General features: G+C 39.3%; 1 protein-coding gene across 4 annotated transcripts in view; it reads left to right on the forward strand.

The window, feature by feature from the left end:
- The window catches only part of gria4a (glutamate receptor, ionotropic, AMPA 4a), a 99,399-nt gene that overhangs the window by 42,282 nt on the left and 34,991 nt on the right, over positions 1-22,126 (forward strand). For all 4 annotated transcript variants that reach the window (XM_068709609.1, XM_068709600.1, XM_068709584.1 and 1 more), the window contains exons 4-11: positions 388-440; positions 695-826; positions 4,174-4,227; positions 5,565-5,723; positions 9,927-10,094; positions 10,837-10,941; positions 11,837-11,947; positions 19,819-20,025. In XM_068709609.1, coding sequence (XP_068565710.1) covers positions 388-440; positions 695-826; positions 4,174-4,227; positions 5,565-5,723; positions 9,927-10,094; positions 10,837-10,941; positions 11,837-11,947; positions 19,819-20,025 — 989 coding nt within the window. The remainder of the gene's footprint in view (positions 1-387; positions 441-694; positions 827-4,173; positions 4,228-5,564; positions 5,724-9,926; positions 10,095-10,836; positions 10,942-11,836; positions 11,948-19,818; positions 20,026-22,126) is intronic.

The raw sequence follows: 22,126 nt of genomic DNA on the forward strand, positions 1-22,126 counted from the left end.
ATGATCAATATGAACGTAAACATATAATAGTGAACATAAACAACAAACATGGCTATTGTTACTATTCACAGCTGTAAAGCTAGCGGCTTGAGGAAGACTACGCTGAGGTGCAGTGAGTGCACACAGACAGGCAGGCAGGTTGTTAGGCTTATTACAGTGCTGCAACAGCCACACGTTTGATGTATTGATTGATGTCAGGATGCAATGTATAGAATTTCAACATATATAACAAAATATGCTTTTGAGGAAGATTACCAACCCTAGCTTTACGTTTTTATCTTTAAAAAAACAACAACATATAATTACTCCACGTCTCAATTACGACTTCTACCTACAACTTTAATTCTCCCTCTCTCTGTCTTCCTTCCCTTATTCTCTGTTGTCTAGGTTATGCAATACTGCAGGCAATTATGGAGAGAGCGGGGCAGAACGGATGGCAGGTCAGGATACACAAACACACACTTTCCTGGAAAAAGGCCAAAAGAATCACACACAACAACACTGTTATGCGACATACATGCAGTGCATGTGTAATTTACACAATCACACATTCACACAACTGAACCAATGTTTTTGGTTTTAATTCTTCAAACACAATTGTTAACTTGCTTCTGGTTTGTATGCATGACCTTATTCCTACATGCTGTTTGTGTTTGTGTATGTATACACGTTTCCTGTGTGCATTTTAACCCAGGTCAGTGCTATCTGTGTGGAGAGCTTCAATGAGGCAGCATACCGCCGACTCTTGGAGGACCTGGACCGACGTCAGGAGAGAAAATATGTCATTGACCTGGAGCCTGAAAGACTACAAAGCATCCTGGAACAGGTAATGTGAATTTCCGCTGAATCGGTGTCATTTGCATCTTCTAACTTTTCAAAATGAAACTTCATTTTTTAATCTTTTTTTCAGCACTGCATCTAATAATACACGTTTGACTATTTAAAATGGGTAATGGTCAATCTCAGACAATTTTCTTTATTTTCTACATGGTTCATATAAGTAACAGGGCTGCGTTTTTAGCATTGCATCAGCAAATACATGAAATGACATGAGATCACTTGGTTAACACAAGTGGTTTACAGGATGATATTTGACACTGATCTGGAACCTGAAGGACCCTACAGCATTTAGATCATAATATACTGCTTTAATGGAGGCCACACTATAGTTTTATGTGGCACTGTTACTATCACTGACAGACAGTGCAGAGATGTTATCACTGACCTGGACTTAACAGCACTTAACACTTAATGATAAGGTACAAACACACCAAAATGACACATTATAACTAACTTAAAACACTTTTTTGCAAGTAACTAAAACCAAATATTTTCAACAATTCAAAAGAAAAAAGTCTTACTTTCCCAAATATAGTGTCCCATATTGTTTGTTTCAATTGTATTACTGGTGTCTGTCTCCTTCACTCAGCTAGTTGCAACAACCCTCCTTATTCTTTCTGACATCTGGAGTGAAAACAAGATAGGAATTATTCCCCAGAGTTCATAATGTGGAGTGAAAAATGTGACTTCCCCAACAGCTACATCAATGTATGATTGCAGTAAACACACCATACTGTCCACTCGGATACAGATTTTGAGAACACACACAACACATACACACGCACACACACATATGAAGGCAAACACTCTGAAACCTTACACTTGTCCATGTTCATTATATCATCTGTCTTGCTTGATGGTTGAGCTCTGACAGGTGGTGCAGATGTGTGTGTGTGTGTGTGTGTGTGTGTGTGTGTGTGTGTGTGTGTGTGTGTGTGTGCTCTCTGACTCTGGTTTCAGTGTTATCATATCGCATCACATCTGATCCTCTGTCTGCACATCTGACGAGCTCAGTGACCCCCCAACACACACACACACACACACACACACACACACACACACACACACACACAAGCACGCACATGTATCTGTAAAATACAAACCAGCACATAATGCAAGCAAACATACACAGCAGCTTTTAAATGTACATTGTCATACAACTACACACACATGAACACACACAAATATACACCAGTAGCAGCATCCCAGACAGATAGACAGTACGTTTCTTAATTGGCTTCTGTGGCGAGTGAAGAGACAGACGGAGAGACTCACACTAACATACACACGCAAGTATATACAGAGACAGGCATACAGACACAAACACACACTCTCGACACAGTGGGCTCTGTAGTGCTGGCGTTGGCAAGCGTCCCTGCTCTGAGACAGAGACTGCTCTGTTTGATTGCCCCTGCCAGCTGCGATCTGTGTGTGTTTGTGTGTGTGCATGTGTGTGTATGTGTGCATCTGTATGTGTCACTACCTAACTGTTGATGTGTGGAGGACAGAGATAGAAAGAAAAAAATGTGAGCCATTTATTAATTAAGTTTTAGGCACCAAGTTAATATGAAGTTTCTCATTCCTCCTATCACATTGTGTGATATTTCACTCCATCCTGCTGTGCAGATGTAACATTACAGATTTCAGTGCTGGGCAGAATTTCACTTTCAACTTAACCAGTGTACCAAACTGTCAGCAATTTAATCTCACACAGCCAGACAATCAGCAGTCATTTCTGTTCAGTGGCAACATGTATTGATAGTACATGACATCGTAGACTAGGTTTTGTTGTTTTAGTTGCCTGAATTTAACACATTTTTAATCAGGCTTTAGTTGCAAGAAGTTGATGTTGTGAAAGTTGAACAACAACGACGTATGTTCACACTTACTTATCCGCACAAAAGTTTTTTGCCAAAGTTGTGCCAATACAAGATGTGAATGTAAGTCGTTCTCAGGCTCTTGTGTTGCTCTTGGGTTATTACCAAAAAACAAGTACAGTGGGGAAAAAAAGTATTTAGTCAGCCAACAATTGTGCAAGTTCTCCCACTTAAAATGATGAGAGAGACCTGTAATTTTTATCATAGGTATACCTCAACTATGAGAGACAAAATGAGAAAAAAAAATCCAGAAAATTTTTTAAAGAATTTATTTGCAAATTATGGTGGAAAATAAGTATTTGGTCAATAACAAAAGTTCATCTCAATACTTTGTTATATACCCTTTGTTGGCAATGACAGAGGTCTTCACAAGGTTTTCACACACTGTTGCTGGTATTTTGGCCCATTCCTCCATGCAGATCTCCTCTAGAGCAGTGATGTTTTGGGGCTGTCGCTGGGCAACACGGACTTTCAACTCCCTCCAAAGATTTTCTATGCGGTTGAGATCTGGAGACTGGCTAGGCCACTCCAGGACCTTGAAATGCTTCTTACGAAGCCACTCCTTCGTTGCCCGGGCGGTGTGTTTGGGATCATTGTCATGCTGAAAGACCCAGCCACGTTTCATCTTCAGTGCCCTTGCTGATGGAAGGAGGTTTTCACTCAAAATCTCACGATACATGGCCCCATTCATTCTTTCCTTTACACGGATCAGTTGTCCTGGTCCCTTTGCAGAAAAACAGCCCCAAAGCATGATGTTTCCACCCCCATGCTTCACAGTAGGTATGGTGTTCTTTGGATGCAACTCAGCATTCTTTCTCCTTCAAACACGACTAGTTGAGTTTTTGCCAAAAAGTTCTATTTTGGTTTCATCTGACCATATGACATTCTCCCAATCCTCTTCTGGATCATCCAAATGCTCTCTAGCAAACTTCAGACGGGCCTGAAGTTTGCTAGCTCAACTAGTCGTGTTTGGAGGAGAAAGAATGCTGAGAACTTGCACAATTGGTGGCTGACTAAATACTTTTTTTCCCCACTGTAAATTTGTCCTTTTTTAAGTGAAGTTGAACCAGACATGTTAACAGACCTCTAACCCAGACAACACGTTGCTAAAGCTAAATATTCCAAGAGGCTGCAGAGTCTGAGACAGCATGGTACCAAGGACAAGTGAAGTCCTTACAGGCTCACCGCTCCTTCTGCTTTTAATCAGTATAAGAATATAACCACAGCCACAGATGGTAGGGAGTCTCCTTTAACTGTAGTTTGACTCCCCTGCCCTTCTCTGAAAAACTGATTTAAACCAACTTTAACTTCTCTAGCTAGTTCATTCAATGACTTGTGAGTGAATTGTGAATCCTACAGTACGCTCGCTGGTTTGCCAGACCACATGCATTGTCAATAGATAGCAAATAAATGATGTATTGTTTCTCTCTCTCTCTCTCTGTTTTTTTCTTTTCAGGCTGTAAGTGTGGGGAAACATGTGAAAGGTTACCATTACATCATAGCAAACCTGGTAAGAGCGCCAAATGGCAGACACACAAACATTATCAAGACGAGGTCTTAACAAATTTGAATCACCCATGACACTCAATGGCTGCATGTTTTAGGCCAACATCATGAGCCACATGTTTTACTGATCCGTACTTCAACATTCAGCTTGAAAAAACACCATGTTTGCCATGTTCCGCATTGATCCTTACAATTGCTTTTCCTTTCACTTCAAAATGAATACATTTGTCTTTCCTCAACAAAGTCAGAGCTGCAGGTAGCTGCCAGAACTTGCATCAGTAAATGAAGTATTGCTTCAACCTTAATCCCTGAAATCTGTTCCACAGCAGTTCTCTCTGGGACGGTGAAAAAGGGTCCAGTGAGCTCAGGTCAAGTTAGATAGGCTTTTAGCAATTAGCATCCATCAACCCAGGATAACCCTCACATGTTTTTTTACACTCTAAATTTGTCTTTGGCCTGTTCCCAAATGGATCCCTCTCCACAACCACTTTACTATGAAGGGTCACTGTGCATGAAGTCACACTCAGCTGTAGGAGCCACTCCACATTAAATAGATATAAATAATCAGTTAAACTCATGGAAGTATGACTTGTCAGGAAAGGTCACCACACTGTGTCGGAGGAGTTTGTAGAAATACCCAGTGGCAATTGGGGGGTCCCACCTACCTGGTAATCCAGTGTTATATGGTGCTGAATTCTTACACAGACTCAAAACGCAATATAGGTCAACAAGATTTCATGGTTGCAAGCCAATACAATCAACTAGGCTGTACACACTTTGCACACACATTACCAAGGCTGATATTGTTAACAATAAGGCCCTCACACAACTACACAAACACGCAACAACTATATGCCCTGCGACAGAATCCACACAGCGCACTCGCCTCTGTCTTTCCAACACGAAAACTCGCTGTACAACTGTTCACCTTATGCACACAATGTCTTTCACAACTTTTACATCACGGAGCATTTGCAACAGCGCCACCCACGGAAGAAGGCCTTACCAGAATCAACTGAGTATACAACAGCAATATAAGAAGGAAGATCACAACATTTTTCTTCTGTATTTATATTTGTAAATAAATATTTTGCAGTTTGAATGTTGGATACTGCTGGATATAGTAGGATTTTTTGTGACAAATCATTTTTTAAAGATTTTCCCAGTGACCCCCCTCCAAAAACAAATGTTTGCTGCCGAGGCTATGAGGGGGTCAATAAAGGGGTCTCGGACTCCCCTGAGACTCCCTGTATTTTGCACACTGACTTCCACTCTGTTCTTTCTGTGCTTGCATTGTCCCTTATTTCGATTTGTCTTTCCATCTCTCTTTCTCTCTCTCAGGGATTTAAGGACATATCTCTGGAGCGGTTCATGCATGGCGGCGCCAATGTGACTGGTTTCCAGCTGGTGGACTTCAGCAGGCCTATTGTTATTAAACTGATGCAGCGTTGGAACAAACTGGATCAGCGAGAGTACCCTGGATCTGAAAGCCCACCTAAGGTGATACAAAGTAGCTGTCCCATCCTTTAATATAAGGATTAGAAAGAGCTTCCCCAACCCCTAACAAATGTAATTTGAAATTGTTGCAATAGCGGGTTTTATTATAAAAATGTCCTTATTCTACTTCGGCTCCTTTATTCATAAAAAAAAAAAATGCAGAACTTCACTTTACTTCAGAAATTTTGCTAAAGGTCTTTTCCACCACATCACATTGTCAGTACATCTACATATACAACAGAACAATTTTCACAGATACACACATATCTTTGTAGTCCACACACACACACACACACACACACACACACACACACACACACACACACACACACATGCATTTAGTGAAGGTGGCTTTGGTGTGCAAATTGTTCTTCTTGCCTAAAATTCACCGCAGAAGTCAAATTTACAGCTCAAACAGGTAACTAGTCACAGGGTGATATGCTGCATTGAAACCATTCAGAGTGTGATATGGTACATTTGGTATAGCTTCTAAGCCAATCGGAGTGTGACCTCAGGATGTCGGAAAGGTGACTTGGCTGATCCTACTATGATTGAATGCATACATTCCTATATAATTCTGTTATTTAGTGTCAAGGTTAACGTGATGCATGCAGATTCTTCAGACTCCTTTCTCATGTCTGTCATGCATGATATTTCCTCATGATATCTCAGTCAACCTCACCTATTCCCTCTCACTTTTTCCTAGATCTTCCCTCACCTTGTCAAGGTTCTGTATCCAAAAGCATTTGTATCTCATTCTCTTATTGTATATCCTTCTTCTCCATTCACCATCCTCTGTCTATTTTCTCTCACAAACCATGTCCCTTTTTTCTATCAAATTAGTGATGATAACAGTACTAGTTACAAACAGGCTTGGTAGTGAACAACACGCTAACATTCTGATGGATTCTGTGTTTTTAGCGAAGACCACAGGATATTTGGTTAAAACAGATTGGTGTTGCTGTTTTGCCCTCATTGTTCTCTGTATAGTTTGCTGGAAGTGATGTCATGTAGCTCTGGTGCATTATATGTGGAGTGACCATACGCCGGACTCCGTTTAAATGCTACATTGCTTGCAAACAGTCATATGGTTACTTTAAGAGGCAATTTGGCCTTGTGCGCTCTGATTAATTTGTCGTGCAGTTAACACATCAGTCATAATTTTGCTTTAATGAAAACTCACCTCCTGGCATTTGCTCACAGTGTTCTTGACCACTGTTTTGAAAGAAGTAATTAACGGGGATAAAAAGCAAATCGGCTTTAAAAATGTCCGTCTTTTCTTTTTTTAGTGCTGTGTGGCTGTCCTAATTCATGCCAATGGGAAGGTTAATATATTTAGATTTCTAAAAATAACTGATTCATATTTGAAAAAGCAACTGATAGATATTATTAAGGATGGAATTTGATGTGGTGGTATGTCCCTGACCCATCCGCTTGCCCCAAAGCAGTCAACACTGCTCAACACAAGTCTTTTGACCAAGTACTGACACGCAGCACATTGTGTTTGATTTGTGTATATATTAACTACAAATATGTCCACCTACCTATTAAAAAGGCATCATATTGCAGCTATCTGTCCCGTACTCTTTGGCTCACACCCACATGCAGTCACTCTCAGAGGACACACACACAATTTAGTTATGATATGAGTCTTAAAACGCTGCAACTTTATGTTGATGATCATGTTCTTTCATTATTGGAATGTCGTTTTTCACCCAAGGACCAGTGTCAACTGGCTAATCATCGCTCTCAGATTTACCGGATGAATTTTAATTAGTGGATGTTAGCTGCATCAATCGACCCGTTTACACAACAGTCAGTTTGTTAATGGAAATAAACTTACTGTAAATATTTGTGACAAATAGACACAGTGAACATGCTTACATATACAAAATATACTGTGTTCTAATCTTTCAGAACTTTGTGAACATATTTGATTAGGTGCATTCAAAGGTTCTCTTCCCAAAATGTTGTTTTACCTCTGACTTTTGCAAACAAATAAACCTGATTTTAATGATTTAACACAATAACACAAAACCAGGTATCTCTAGTGACAACAGATGCTTCCAAAGTGCTCCAGGCTAATTGGTGCTGTGTAAAAACTGAGCTCAGTTAGCCTTGGGCCAACTCATAGCCTCAGGCCAAGTAGTCTAATAATGTGCAGCGTGAAAATCACTATGGAGACATGTCCCTTTCACAATGAAGAATGGATTTTGAGCGAGCTGCTTTTGGCCATCAATCAAAATCTCTTAACCTAGTGTTTCTCAACTCCGGTGTGCCTGTACATGTGTTAAAGTATAATGAATATGTTCAGTTATATCTCAATATTCTTTCATGATTATTGTTGTAGCTTCTGTGTGAAAAGTTGCACATGCTTTCTTTTGGCGGCTGAGGCTCAGGGGTAGAGCAGCTTGTCCTTTAACCACAAGGTTGGTGGTTTGAACCTCAATTCCTAATATCCTAATAAGTGTCCTTGAGGGAGACACTGAACCACGAGATGCTCACCTGCTCTTAAGTGTTTAGGATGGGTATTGTAAAGGTCAACTTTTGTGTAGGTAATGTATGTGACGACAGAATCAAAAAGTTTAGTTTTTAAAAAACTGCTCGTTTAGTTTTCTCTGTTTTGTCTTACTGGATTTTACCTGAACTTGGAGGTTTGAACTGATCCTAGAAAAAATATCCAGAATTAGGTGTTTTTACCAAAACCAACACTGTTTTCTATGGGACCCCAAGGTGTTTCTATCTTACTTGTGAGAGAAACAAAAAAGCAGTACGCTAGCTGGCTCAGTTTTGTTGTTTTTTTTTCTCCTGGGTTTGGAGTCTATAGTCATCATATGTCAGTTGCACGCCTACAGGCTTCTTTAGTTTCAAAGGGGACAGATGAAAGCAGGATGACGTGGTTGTGCAGCCTTCCATGCCTTGTGGGATGCAAATCAAGAGATGTCAGTAAGAGTAAACTACCTGCAGAGGCTAGGAGAGCATCGGCTGAGTCTCTCAGCTGACGTCCCTCTTTCCTCCCATTTTCATCTCACCACTCGTTTCCGCCGTGATGTGAAGGCAGCCCGCTGTGTGTTTGACTGCCTCTGTCTGTGTGTTGGCTGGGTGGGTTTGTTGCTGCTGAGTTTGTGGTAATGTTCCCCGCTGTGTGTTACCTATAATGAATTTGTCAAACAATCTGTCAAGATCACCACTACTTTCAAGAGTTTCATCAGAGAAGAGATAATAGTATCTCTTACCCTTTCACCTTTCCTTAAGGGCCACATCGTATTTTAGAATATAATGAAACCACATTTATAAATCCTGGGAATCTTCATTTCACCATCAAAGGGAATTTCCTAACAAAGAGGATTCAATTATCAGATTAACAATATTATTTAAACACATTTTATGTCATTGTAATGGACCAGCGACTGTATATAAAACTGGCACATTTACAGTGACGTTACATTTACAGTGATGCTGATTGATGTTCACTGGTGTTAACTGTGGAAGTCAAATAAAAGTCATCTCGATATACGGAGGCACAGGGCAGCATGTTTGCGTGGTGGTAAGGTTGGTTTCAGGGATTTAAGATGGTCTGAGGTCTGATGCAGTGATACAGCTGTTGTCTAAGACCAAATTGGTTCTCTTTTTAGGAATAAATCACAGAGGCCTGCGGTATGGCCCTGAAGCATTCTACTTTGGCTTTGTAAATCACAGAAAGCATCTATTCAAACACTGTTTGTTGTGTATCTTAACTCATGGAGCCTTGCAGTTAACTCATCACTGAAAAGAAAATGTGGATGCTTTTTGTATTTGTTTTTATAAATGCAGCTGAGCACCAAAAAGACATTGAAATGATTGGACTGGAATACTGGATTGTCAAAGCATTGCTTTATAGACCCAATTGATTACCCACCACCAAAACACTAAATACTGTACTGAACTTCAGTCTTTAATTTAAACTTGTACGTAGGTATGGATCAGCTTTATTTGTTAAAAAAATAACAGCTTGGACATTTAGCTATTTTAAGCCCTGGATTCACCCTGAGTAAAACAGGGTCTCGTTACGCTTGAGATTTAACTGTATGACAGGATTTATTTCTGTAATACTGTGTACTGACGAAGAAGAGGTATTTATCTACATGGCAATTTCTATGTTTAAAACTTGTCACCATGATAACACTTCTCTTCTCTTCATGCACTCTGTGTTTCCTCCACCTTCAGTATACCTCATCTCTAACGTATGATGGCGTCCTTGTGATGGCCGAGGCCTTCCGCACCCTTCGCCGTCAGAAAATTGATATCAGTCGCCGTGGCAACGCTGGTGACTGCCTGGCCAATCCAGCTGCTCCCTGGAACCAAGGAATAGATATGGAGCGTGCACTCAAACAGGTTGGCACAAGTTTGATGTTGTATAGTTGAGAGTGTAGACAGGTTGCGAAACGCTTAGACTGATGTACACAAACATGCACAAAAATAAATCCATGATGATATTTATGCGTTTTAAATTATTGTTGGGACTTTGATGGAGTACCCATCAGAATCCACACACACTTAACACACAAACTTGTATTGCTATACTTGTGGGGACATTGTAATGACCTCCATTCAGTTCTCAGGTACCTCCCCTAACATTCATAATAAGCACTATTCAGTATGTGTCACTGCACCCCTTACCCTAACCTTAACCCAGTATTTATTCTAACCTTAGCTCAAAAATCCAAGTCTTCACTCTAAACTAGGCTACTTGTTAACCTTGTTGGAACAAAATTTTTGTTCACTGACTATTCATATTATTTTTGGAGAGAAGACATTTTTGATGCTACATATGATTAAGTTAGAATCCTGACATTTTTCAAAAAATCAAACCCCATTTTGGATACTACTCATGGTCACCCTTTTTTCTGCAATCACCATTCAATATACTTGCATTCTATATAGCAGTTTTCACTTTTAGTGGGGGTGTCCTCCATTTCTGCACTGGATTCCGATTGCCTAGCTAAGCACAAGAGATGGACAGGAAATGATGCATGCATGCATGCAATCCAGCGTTAGTGTTTGTAATATTATCTCATAGATATTAGCCTCACTGCTCACTGTTAGTTTTTGGCTGGTTTTCTTGTTATGAATGCAGGTGCGTATTCAGGGCCTGACTGGAAACATTCAGTTTGATCACTACGGTCGGAGGGTCAACTATACCATGGACGTGTTTGAACTAAAGAGCAACGGACCACGCAAGGTAGGCTGTCCTCATGGCTTAAAAACAATAATAAAAGGCACTTTGAATTTGTCCATAGAACAACATAAAAAACATACCAAAGCCAACTTATTCCATTCAGTTTCTGTCATTTATTTTCAGTCTGTAGTGCTGAAAAGCAATGTCAAAACAACTGCATGTAAAATTAAAGGAAAGCTCCCGTTAATCACCACTGAAAGGACATACACTTACCGTTATTGTTAAAGGATAATAACTGTAGTTTTTAATTTGTGCTGCATATTTCTTTTTTTATCCATCATAATTGTTCATTGTGTAATTAATTAATTTACAGCGTAATTATCTCCAGAATTCTTAATTAATTACTGTCTTACTGCAGTTATGGATATAGTTATATAACTGCAACTGAACCATCACAGCTTGAGTTTTAATATCTTTTTAGAGTGTACAATCGGGAACAGCTCCCAGTCAAACTGGGGGTACATAAAACTCTTCAGTGACATAAATAAGGAAAGTTTAACATAAAAACATAACCCTTATTTGTAATAGCAAAAAGTAGGAAGACAAGGCTTAGGTTGCAGCTACTCATAATATCTCTTTACTGGAAAAAAAAATCATACATGTAGCACCATTAGTAACGAAATAACATCATGTTCCAGCTTCTCAATTGTTCCTTTGATAGCGATGTGTGTTCATTGAAAGTTTCTGCCTCACACTCAATATCTCTCAATATCTTCTACAGTTCCAATGGGAAATCTTCTGGAGCGCGCTCATTCTGTTGACTCATTTCTTTTTATTCCTTTCTCTTCGTCTCACATAGGTTCCATTTCTATATTGTGCTGTGAAGACTGATTGATTGGATGATATTTTTTCTTTTATCACTTATTATCTCTCTCTCTTATCACTCTGTTTCTCTCAGATTGGCTACTGGAACGACATAGACAAACTTGTGTTGGTGCAGAATGAAAATGCTCTGTCCAATGACAGCACGGCGATGGAGAACCGCACAGTAGTCGTGACAACCATCATGGTAATGTACCCTCAGACTGCTTTCATTTCTGCACAATTTGGGTGCTGTTTGAGATTTGTTTGAAGCTGTTCTTCAACACACAAGTCTTTCCAATTCCACAACTTAATTCCACCAAAACCTTGCACTCACATCTGCTTCATGTAAAGGCTTAAAGTTTACAGAGAAGCAAGATTAGTGCAAATGTAAATGTCAAATCAGGTCCACAACAGGTGATTAATAACCGATGTTAGACGTGCTAAATAAGAAAGAAATCTGTAATCTTCAAGCAAGATCAGGTGCACAGCATGAATGTGGTTAAACAGCACTAATGAGCAGTGTTACAGGCATGGCTTTGCTTCTGCACTACGGTGGTTCCAAACAAGGGGTTGCAAGACACATTTATGTGATTGACAGTATAGAAAAAAAAAAATTCTAATAGTTGCCTAATAGGATACAGAAAGCCAGGGGATGAAGTACAGTGTGTGGATGTTATGCGGCAGAGTTTTGTTAATGTCCATGAAAAAACAGGTTGGAGCAGGATGAGCACAGAGCACAGCCAGGAGGGAGTGGCACTTATCCAGCTGGAAGATTACATTAATGTCTCATTAGTAGGCAAATCTAAAACTGACCTCAGATCACCATTTAGAAGTGACCTCAGTCCAGACTACTTGAATGGCTTTCTCATAGACACCAGTCTGCAGCCCAGTATAATTACTCCTCTTTCTTACACAAACACGGCTAAAGGATGGCTAATCGGTGGATTTGTGCACATCCTCTGCTTACATTTGATTTCACTTCACCCATCTGCAGCCTTTTTATGGTGGCCATCCCCTTCCTGTAAATGCAATCAGTCTAATTCAATTGGGCATGCAAAATGATGCAAGGGAAAGCAACTCAAAAGACTAATTTCAGCCCTGAGATAAAACAAGCCACAGATGCTTGAGCTTTGGCAATTCAGCACTTTGTCTTTAGCCACTTCGCAAACTGCTAAGTATGGCCAAAATATCTGTAGTTGTACTGTAGTGCTTGCGATACAATTACCTATAAATGTTCAAAGATTTGATAACAGGGTGAAAGTCAACACCCCCTGGTCAGGTCTGCACTGTGGGAAAAAAACACAAAGCTGCAGGAAAGAGTTCAGAAAAAGGAATTCAGCTGGACTAAATGTCCACAGCGACTGACACGCCTTCAGACATACGCACTTCAACTGGCAATGTGTTAAGCTGCAGTGTGTAGTGCCTTTAGCCAGGCCCAAGACAAGCAAATACAAATACATCAACACAATCAAATAAATTAAAGGGCAAGATATTTTTTTTCTGACAAAACTTGTAAATATGTGTATATTATGTCAATATAACATTACTGTTAGAATATATCATATATAATTGCATTCATTTTGTGTGTTTGAAAAAGAGGTTTGTTTTCTAAAACCGAGTTCAGCATTACTGCAGTTGTCTTTTCGATTGTCTGTTCCCTCCCTATTTCTTCCCACCCGTGTCTGTCTGTCATCTGATTGTTTCCAACCTCTCCATCCCCTCTTTCTTCCTCCCTCTCTCTAACTGTGTCTTGCTGTCTTTCTTTAACTCCACTCATCTCATCAACCCCCATGCCCCTCGTTTTTACCTCCATGCCTACCCCACCTGCATATTTCTCTGTGGATGGTGACCTCAGCAGGCCTTGGCTAACCTTAGCTCAGCCACCTCCTCCTCTTTGCAGCCTCTGATGATGAGGAAGCCTCTGCTGCGACACTGATGCCGGGTCTGCAGACAGAGCGTCAGACAGACACACAGACTCACCTGAGTCGCAAACCCTCGGGAAAGACAGAGGACAGACTGATAGACTGAATGTCTCTAAAGCTCTGTACGCTCTGTTTTTGCTTTGTCATGGTGGCTTTTGTCTTTATGTGTATTTTGTTTAAAAGGCGATTTTTTGGTTTTGTTTGTTTTCGAAATTATTTCTTTAAGTAGTTTGCTCTGCACTAAAACAGAAGAAATGGCAAAGTGGGACAGATGAGAAGGACATGGCCACCATGTCTTGAGCCTTTAAGGCACTGGGATGCCTTTCTCGCTGTGCTCCTCATGACAATGGCTACATTTGGACGGATACTGTAGCTGCTGTCAAGATTTGACACTTGACTACACAAAATCACCAGACCATCAGACAGCCCTGTTAATTCAGATTCTTTTCACTCCTTTCGAGGACACAACAATCACCACCACCTTCTCTGCTACACTGCAGAGAACCTGCAGGAAGAAATGCCTCACCTAAATGTCTAATTTGTTTTTTTTCTCTCTAAACTTTTGTTTTGTTTTTGGAGGAGAGTGATACATGGACAGATCTTTGTGCCAGTGCATGTTTCCGCCCTTACTTTGTGATACTACTCTCCCTCCATCTTCATCTTTCTGCTCCGTCACTCTGTAAAACTACTCAGTCATGCTTACTCAGCCAACTTTCCTCTACTGTGTTCCAGTGAGAGCTCTACACTACTTGAATGTAATGGAATTCAACACCAGGGGTGCTTGACTGCAGCACAAGAGATCCCCACACATCACATTGTACTGGTGCCATTATAAATGTTTTGACTTGTATAACTTTCACACTACCATTGTAGCAAAGTGCGTTAATGGGGATTGATTGTTAAGCCTGTTGACATTTACTTCACTTGTTAACACAGCCCCTGAGGACGTCACAATGTCTTGTTTATGCTTTTGATTTTGCCTTAATTAATTGCAGCATACTGTACAAAATGCTCCTTTAGTGATTTGAATGTTTAATTGGCTTTGATATAATATTACAATATAATAGATTTTCTGACTTCTAATCGATTACATTTGTCTTTAAATATATGTCTTATGATGGATGAATTATTACTAAAAGGTGTAGCACGTACAGTAGAGTCCGCTCACTGTTAAACTGTTCTCCAATAGTGTCATTGTTCCTTTCCCACAAGGCTCCTCATCAGGATGCAGGACACTCATATATAGAGCTGAAGATGGGAAACTGTCATTAGGGAGTTACATTATTTATGTAATAGTATAAAGTAGGTCAAATTTCATAAACAGAAGAGCTTCTGAAATATTGGCTTTGGAAAAATATGTTCAACCAAACTGATGTCTAACAAAAAGTGTTGTGGATGCTGTTGCCTGGCTGATGGACTGAACGGGTGGTGGTGGAATTATTAGCTAGACAGACAACAAGGCTTGTTTTTGGCCGGCTGGTTAGTTACCTGGTGGACTGACTGACTCAGCAGCTCACAGTCTTTGTGTCTGGCTGACTTACTGTGAAAAGCTTTTTAACTGGCAGGTTGTCTGGTGACAGACGATTGGCATTGTGACTAACTGACTGACTGACAACTGGTCATTTGTTTACTGGTCGACAGACTGCTGAACTGCCTTGCTTGCTTTATGGTGGAATTGCTGCAAGATAATCCTACTGGCTCACTGGCCAAATATGTGACTGGATAGATGATTATGTACGATAATTGCAATACTAAATGAATGAATGAAATGATTGACCAATTGACTGACTGCTTGGCTTACTTCTTTGGCCATCTGAAAGGATGGCTAGTGGGCTTTTTTAATGTCTCAGTGGTTGGATAACTTTTTACGTCTGGCGAAAGTCTGTCTCTTTAGATGCTGAACTGATTGAGCATCCAGATGGCAGCCTGAATCAATGATGGAACAGTTAGGTGACTGTCCAGTCGGGTGCCTGTCTTTTTTACTGGCCGGCTAACTGGCTTACATAGCAAGTCCTGTCTGCCTTTTTGGCTCTAGTGTGAAGTGTTTCATGTCTTATCAGCACCAACCATTTGCTTCTACAAAGCTTTTCTCCCTCTTTTTCCCCCACCCGTTTTCCCTCTTTATGTCTGTCTTTACAGTCTTTCTTCTGTCTTGCTTTCCTCCTCTTTTCCTCTAATTTTTTTCACATTGTCATATTCCTCTTCCATTTTATCTCTCCTTCACACCCCCCTTTTTCTGTACCTATTTATCTTCTCTTCTCGCTGTAGCTATCTGTTTGTATTCTGATCTGCTTCTTCATCTTTCTGTTGTAGTTTCATGCAGCCAACACATCCCACATCCCTCTCTCCATCCCCATGTCCATGCTCTCCCTTTATTTCCCTTTCATTGGCATTATTACCTTCACACCAAGACAAAGGCATCTGGGGCTAACTGATAACAAACCTTGAGGAGGGTTTAAAGTGAAACAGTGCCACCTTTGGCAGAGCTCCCACTGGTTTGTGTGTGTGGGTGTGTGTGTCCGTTTGTGTCATTTCTGTTCATGTGTAGTTGCTTACATGATAGTAAATTAACTAGCCTGCTCTCATTTCAAACACTTGACCATCTATCATGATAAACAGGGCAATTTGATGGAGGAGGCAACTGAGATGGTTGCATATTCCTTGTCAGCACAAATTAAGTAAATGGTTCCCCTTGAGATTCAATGATTTAAGATGAAAAGTGAAGTAAAATAGCCTTCTTACATTTTTTCAAGGGGGGGGGTCATTTATTATACAATCTCCTGATGTGGGACACTTTTTACACATTTTAACTCTAAATAAATATATTAAAGGCATAGTTCAACATTTTGAAAAATACATGTCTTTGGGTTTTTTTCAGAGAGTTCATTGCCAAGCTTAATACCACTCTCATGTCTGTCCATTTGACATGTCGCTGGGGCCAGCAGCCAGTTAGCTTAGCTTATCATAAAGACTGGAAACAGTGGCAAGCAGTTAGCTTTGCTCTATCTAAATGCAAAAAAAAATCAAATGCACTAATTAACATGTCTCATGTCTTATAACATCTCATTTAATCAAAGTGTAAAAAAACCATGGCTTTGAGCAGTGACTTCCTGAAGCGTCCACTGGTTGCCTGCAACCTCACGGTGACAACAAGACTCTAGCGAGACAGTCATTGTGCTAAGCTAAGCAAACCTTCTTCTGGCTGTAGCTTCAAATTTCACAGACAAATATGCGAGTGGCATCAGTCTTGTCATCTAATCTAAACAAGAAAGCAAATAAACATATTTCCCCAAAATGTCTCTAAATGAGAAATGCTGAATTAGTCAACAATGAATACGATTACTGTATGAAGTGTTCATCCTTTGTTGTGTCCATTAGATGAGCTAGATGGGACAATCAGTTCTGTACAATTTGGCCCAAAGTTTCTATTTTGGTGGTTTCAGATTCTTGAATATGTGCTTCAGTGTATCTGAAACAGGTCTGCCAAGTACTACAGCTTTTAATGAATATAATCATGTCCATCTGGTTACAGCATTATCATCATTCATTATTTTTAAATTACTTGAAAATAACCCAAGTTAAATATTCCCTTATTGTTACTTTCATTTTGTATGCAACAAACAGGCAATTCTGTATCATTCACCAAATGTCTTCTTCAAGAGTGTTTCCTCACAAACCTCAATGTCAAATTTTTGTCAATACGTTTTTGATCTCTGGGCAGTTAATATCACACCAGGCTGGAAACCATCAAGTTTATGATGCAAAGCAACACAAATTGAATTAAAAAAATGATTGTAAAAACTGTAAATTGTGATACAAGCAGTAATTAGGCTACAACTATGAATCACACTGGTATTGTTTAGTCTTTTTATTTTGTTTAGCTCACGTCGTTATACTCTCTAGTCTTTATCCTGCTACAGAACAGAGCAGTCCTCATGGCTGTGTTGAACTGTTTGCTGTTCATTAATATTATGATTCATGTTGAGTCAATGGAATTCGCGCCCCAGGACATGTTAATGTCCTTGATAATGATATTTTAGGGGAAATATTTTTGTATGTTCTGACATTGAACACAATGGGGCAAATGTTTGTATTTGATGATGATGATGATGGTAATGATAATGATGAAGTGTTGTTAATCAAAGTCTCTTATTTGTGTGGCTGGTTTTAAAAGAAGTGTATTTTGTTTTAAGAAATCCAATTTTGATGACTGAATAATGGTTTGTAAGAAATGTGATGCTCGGGTGTTTTTGATTGTTTTAAAATGTGTTTGTTTCTCAACCTTTATGTCAATTTGACATTATCTTTATTAATTCACATGAGTGTGAATTAATGTTCAATATTAATGTTAAATGTGGTTTATGCACACAGAAATGGACACGCACATCCCAAAGAAAATTGTGACAACATTTTCAATCTTGCAAACTATTTAACAGGAAAAAAACTAAGTTGCTCGGTAGAAATCCACAGTCTGGATTTAGAAACAGGAAAAGTGTACAGCATGCTAACATGCTCATAATATCTATGATAGCATGTTGATGTTTAGCAGATATAATTACCATCTTCTTCATATTAGTTAAGTGTATTAGCATGCTAACCTTCTTCTACAAGTTTGAATAACCATAATTGAAAAATGATAAAAAAAATAATTTCTCCCCATTTTACTTTTCAGTCATACACAAGTACACAAGTAAATGGTTCTATTTCAAGCTCTTTGTTTACTAAAGAGAAAGAGGATTCATTTATAAATCCAGCTTCCCTTTGTAGGTTTTGTTTGTACAGTTCAGTTTCCATTGTAAGATTTATTTTTATCCCCTGCCTGCTTTCTTCTCATCTAGATATAGATTATTTTCTTCAAATGATATTCAATTTCCCAGATTGACGATTGCTCCCTCCAAATCTTTGTCAGAGGGATTATGTTGCTCATTTTACCCCTTTTAAAACATGTCTAAAATCGTATTTGGTTAAATTATGCTTGTTTTCAACATGAATCAATTTCCTGAATGAGTAATTCAATCCAAAACATGTTATCTTTCATTGTGTTTTGTGATCTTCATAAACCATTTCATAGCAGGGGAGTGTTGTATATTATGAAAGCCGGTTTGATTAATTAGATGAGATTAGTCTTTGATTAAAAAGGATTTGATAGCATTTTAATAGACTTGGTTTCAGTTGGATTACAGGGTGAGCAGCCTCAGGCATAATACCATAACTCACTGCTCCTGACGAATGCGCTGTCACTCAAAAGTCAGTCTGTGTGTTTCTTTTCTCTGTGGATATCCTGCATAGGTGTGGTAATGTATGTGCATGCTTCTCTGTAAATACGTTTGTGTGTGTCATCCCTAATACACCCACCATGTCGCTTTACAACATTAAACTCTCTCTTTGCTTTCATCTCTGTTTACTGCATGCACAGAAATCAGTCTACCTCTTATGACACATTACCAAAGCAGCAGACTCCTTCTCTTTTTTCATCTCTCTCTCTCTCTCTCTCTCTCTCTCTCTCTCTCTCTCTATCTGTATTTTTCCTCTCTCTTGTACATTTCTCTCCTCTCAGTATTAATGTAGCTCAGGAGTCAGGTGCAGGTCCCAGAGGAGGCATCTAAAGTCAGACGAAGGAATAAAACAAGGCACTAGAAGTCAGACACAAGATATAAAACATCTACCCAAACCCCCCCAAAAAACATCTACATTTTTTCTCCAATTGTATTAACTGTGCAACTGTTTCTGTCAAGTTTTGAGTGGTTGTTGTGTTTTCCTGACAAGATGGTTTGTCTGTAAGATGTTTATCTCCTTTAATAGTAAAAAAAAAAATTGGATCTACATAAGGATGTGTGACTTTCAGTTTGCTTTTACTGTCCTCCATGTATGGTTAAATCAGTCTCTTATGATGCATACATTTCAGAATTTTAATGTTATGATGAAACTCTTCTTTCATCATGAGGTTGGCGTCCAGTTTAATGTGGCAGCATTGCTTTGGTGTATTTTATAGAGCTGTGCCTTTCTTGTGTATTATGTGTTTTTCCTTGGTACAAAGTTTACAACCAATCTGCTTGCACCTGTTGATAAGTTTTCATTTTCCTTCTTCCAATAGTCGCTGCTGTCATGTTCCTCCAAACAGTTGTGTCTTTCTCCCCTTATGCTGGTTCTGTAGGAGGGTCCCTATGTGATGCTGAAGAAGAACTGGGAACTCTATGAAGGCAACGACCAGTTTGAGGGATACTGTGTGGACTTGGCCTCGGAGATTGCCAAACACATTGGAATCAAATACAAGATCTCCATCGTACCGGATGGAAAATATGGAGCCAGAGATCCAGAGACGAAGATATGGAATGGCATGGTTGGAGAGCTTGTGTATGGGGTAAGTTTGAATGGCGACTATTTGGACTGTTGATTATTTAGTTATTTTTATGATTGTTTTAATTATTCAGTCTATCTAATGACAGAAAATAGTGGTAAATGTCCATCACAAGCACTCAGACCCCAAGATGTTGTCTTCAAATAGGTTCAAATACATCACAAACATTAGCAACATAACTACTAGACCTCATGTACGCGTTGACTCCAAAACATACAGGTAAGAATGTTACTGTAGTACAAGTACAATGACACTATTGAGGTAACTAGTTGTCAAAATAGAAACAAATAACCTAGATTCAATGAAGTGATTATTTGCTTTTTTTTTTACTTGTAGACTTATAGATCAAATAATGTATTCAGCACCAAAGCAGTATATTTACACGTTATTTCAAGATGTTGTGTGACAGCTCCAGTTGAAAATGTATTAAATATGCACTTCTGTCAATAATCTTTACACAGTAACTCATAATGTCCAATGTTCAAATACTTAAGAAAAGATGCTCATTAGGAATTTCAGATCATATATATATTGCTTCCACATATCTCTCAACATAGCGATGGCTTAGCCGACAGCTCACAGCTAACGGTGCTAACAGCGCTTACAGTTCAAACAATAGCAACAGTAATGACAGAACTAACAGGGTTTACTAGCATTTATTAGCAACTGCCTTTTTTAGAACACGTTAGACCTTCAAAATCCAAGAGAGGGATATTTACTGACTGTGTTTTATATCATAGAACAACACATTAAAATCTCTTGAGCTTTTGTTAAACACAGACCTTATTTCAGGCATCTAACCAAAAACCCATTCAAAAAACTCATTGACTTTGAGATGAGGGAACCAGAAGGGGAAAAAATGCAGACTCATTTTCTAGTTTTAGGACTCAGCGCTCTATTGATGCTCTGAATATCATAGAGTGAACCTTAAGGAAAGACAAAGTACTATATACATGTGGTAGGAGGATATATATATATATATGTTCGGCAAACCAGTACAACAGCATTACAAATTAAGACATCAGAAAAATTGTGTTGAATAAACACTTCTCTGGTACAGAGTCAACTTAACTTCAACATTGTAATCTTATAATCTAATATATACAGCGTGGCTATTGCATGGCATTTTATGTGCTTCTGCTATTGTGACCCCACCACAGGCCATCTCGCAACAGATGAGAAATGCTCAAAATAACTCCAATGCAGTACACAAACTTGTCTTGAGCTCTCCGTCTCCTTAGTTACCATGTCAGTTTCCTGCAAAGATGCTGTGTCTCGGAGTGTTAACTTATCCTTGAGAATTTGGCAAGCTGGCTAATTGCCACTGACGCCCATGCATGGTCTGAGATTTCACACTGCTGTCTTGATGCAAACTTTATCAACATGCAGAAGACAATGTCAGTTGTCATTTTGCTGAAGACTGAAAGTGGAGACATTTGCTGCTGAACATTGACAGAATTAATTAGCCTCCTGAAACTGTATAGTGGAAGGTGACACAACCGAACAGCTGCATTGACTAATCACTTTTTGATTTCTTGCAAACGCTTGCAGTCAAGACTCTTCTGCCACATAGAGAAATACATTTGTCCTCTACTTTATGTCCTTTTCCCTGTATATCTTTGTGACTTTCTTCTCCTTTTCTTTGATGTTGTGTACTTTTGTCCCCTGCTTTCACTTTCTAATTTGTTTTATTTCTGTCTGAAGTGTGTTGTGGGTTTTTGGCATTCCTCTGCCCCGTCCTACCCTGTTCTCTTTCTATATTGCTTCTTACTTCCTTTTGCTGTTTATTCTACATGCATTGTATCATCCTCTCCTTGTAGTGAAGAGAGGGAAGTCATGTGATATGCTATTGTAGACTTCTTTTCAGTTGAGACTGCGGATCATGTATAGACGCAGTTACTCAAAAATAGAAAAGGATTTCGCAGCATTTCTCAAACAACTCACAAAAAGTAAATTACACCCTTAAAGGTAGTGTGTAGGATCTGGAGGCATCTAGCTGAGAGGTTGCAGATAGCAAACAACTGAAACTTCTCCCGTGTAAGCGTGTAGGAGAGCTATGGTGCCTACCTGATGCTAAAGTGTGAAAATACAAAAACACAATCAG

The sequence above is a fragment of the Cebidichthys violaceus genome, unplaced genomic scaffold (genome assembly GCF_023349555.1).
Source record: "Cebidichthys violaceus isolate CVI_PGR_0920_01 unplaced genomic scaffold, fCebVio1.0.p SCAF_1, whole genome shotgun sequence".
NCBI classification, from domain to species: Eukaryota; Metazoa; Chordata; class Actinopteri; order Perciformes; family Stichaeidae; genus Cebidichthys; species Cebidichthys violaceus.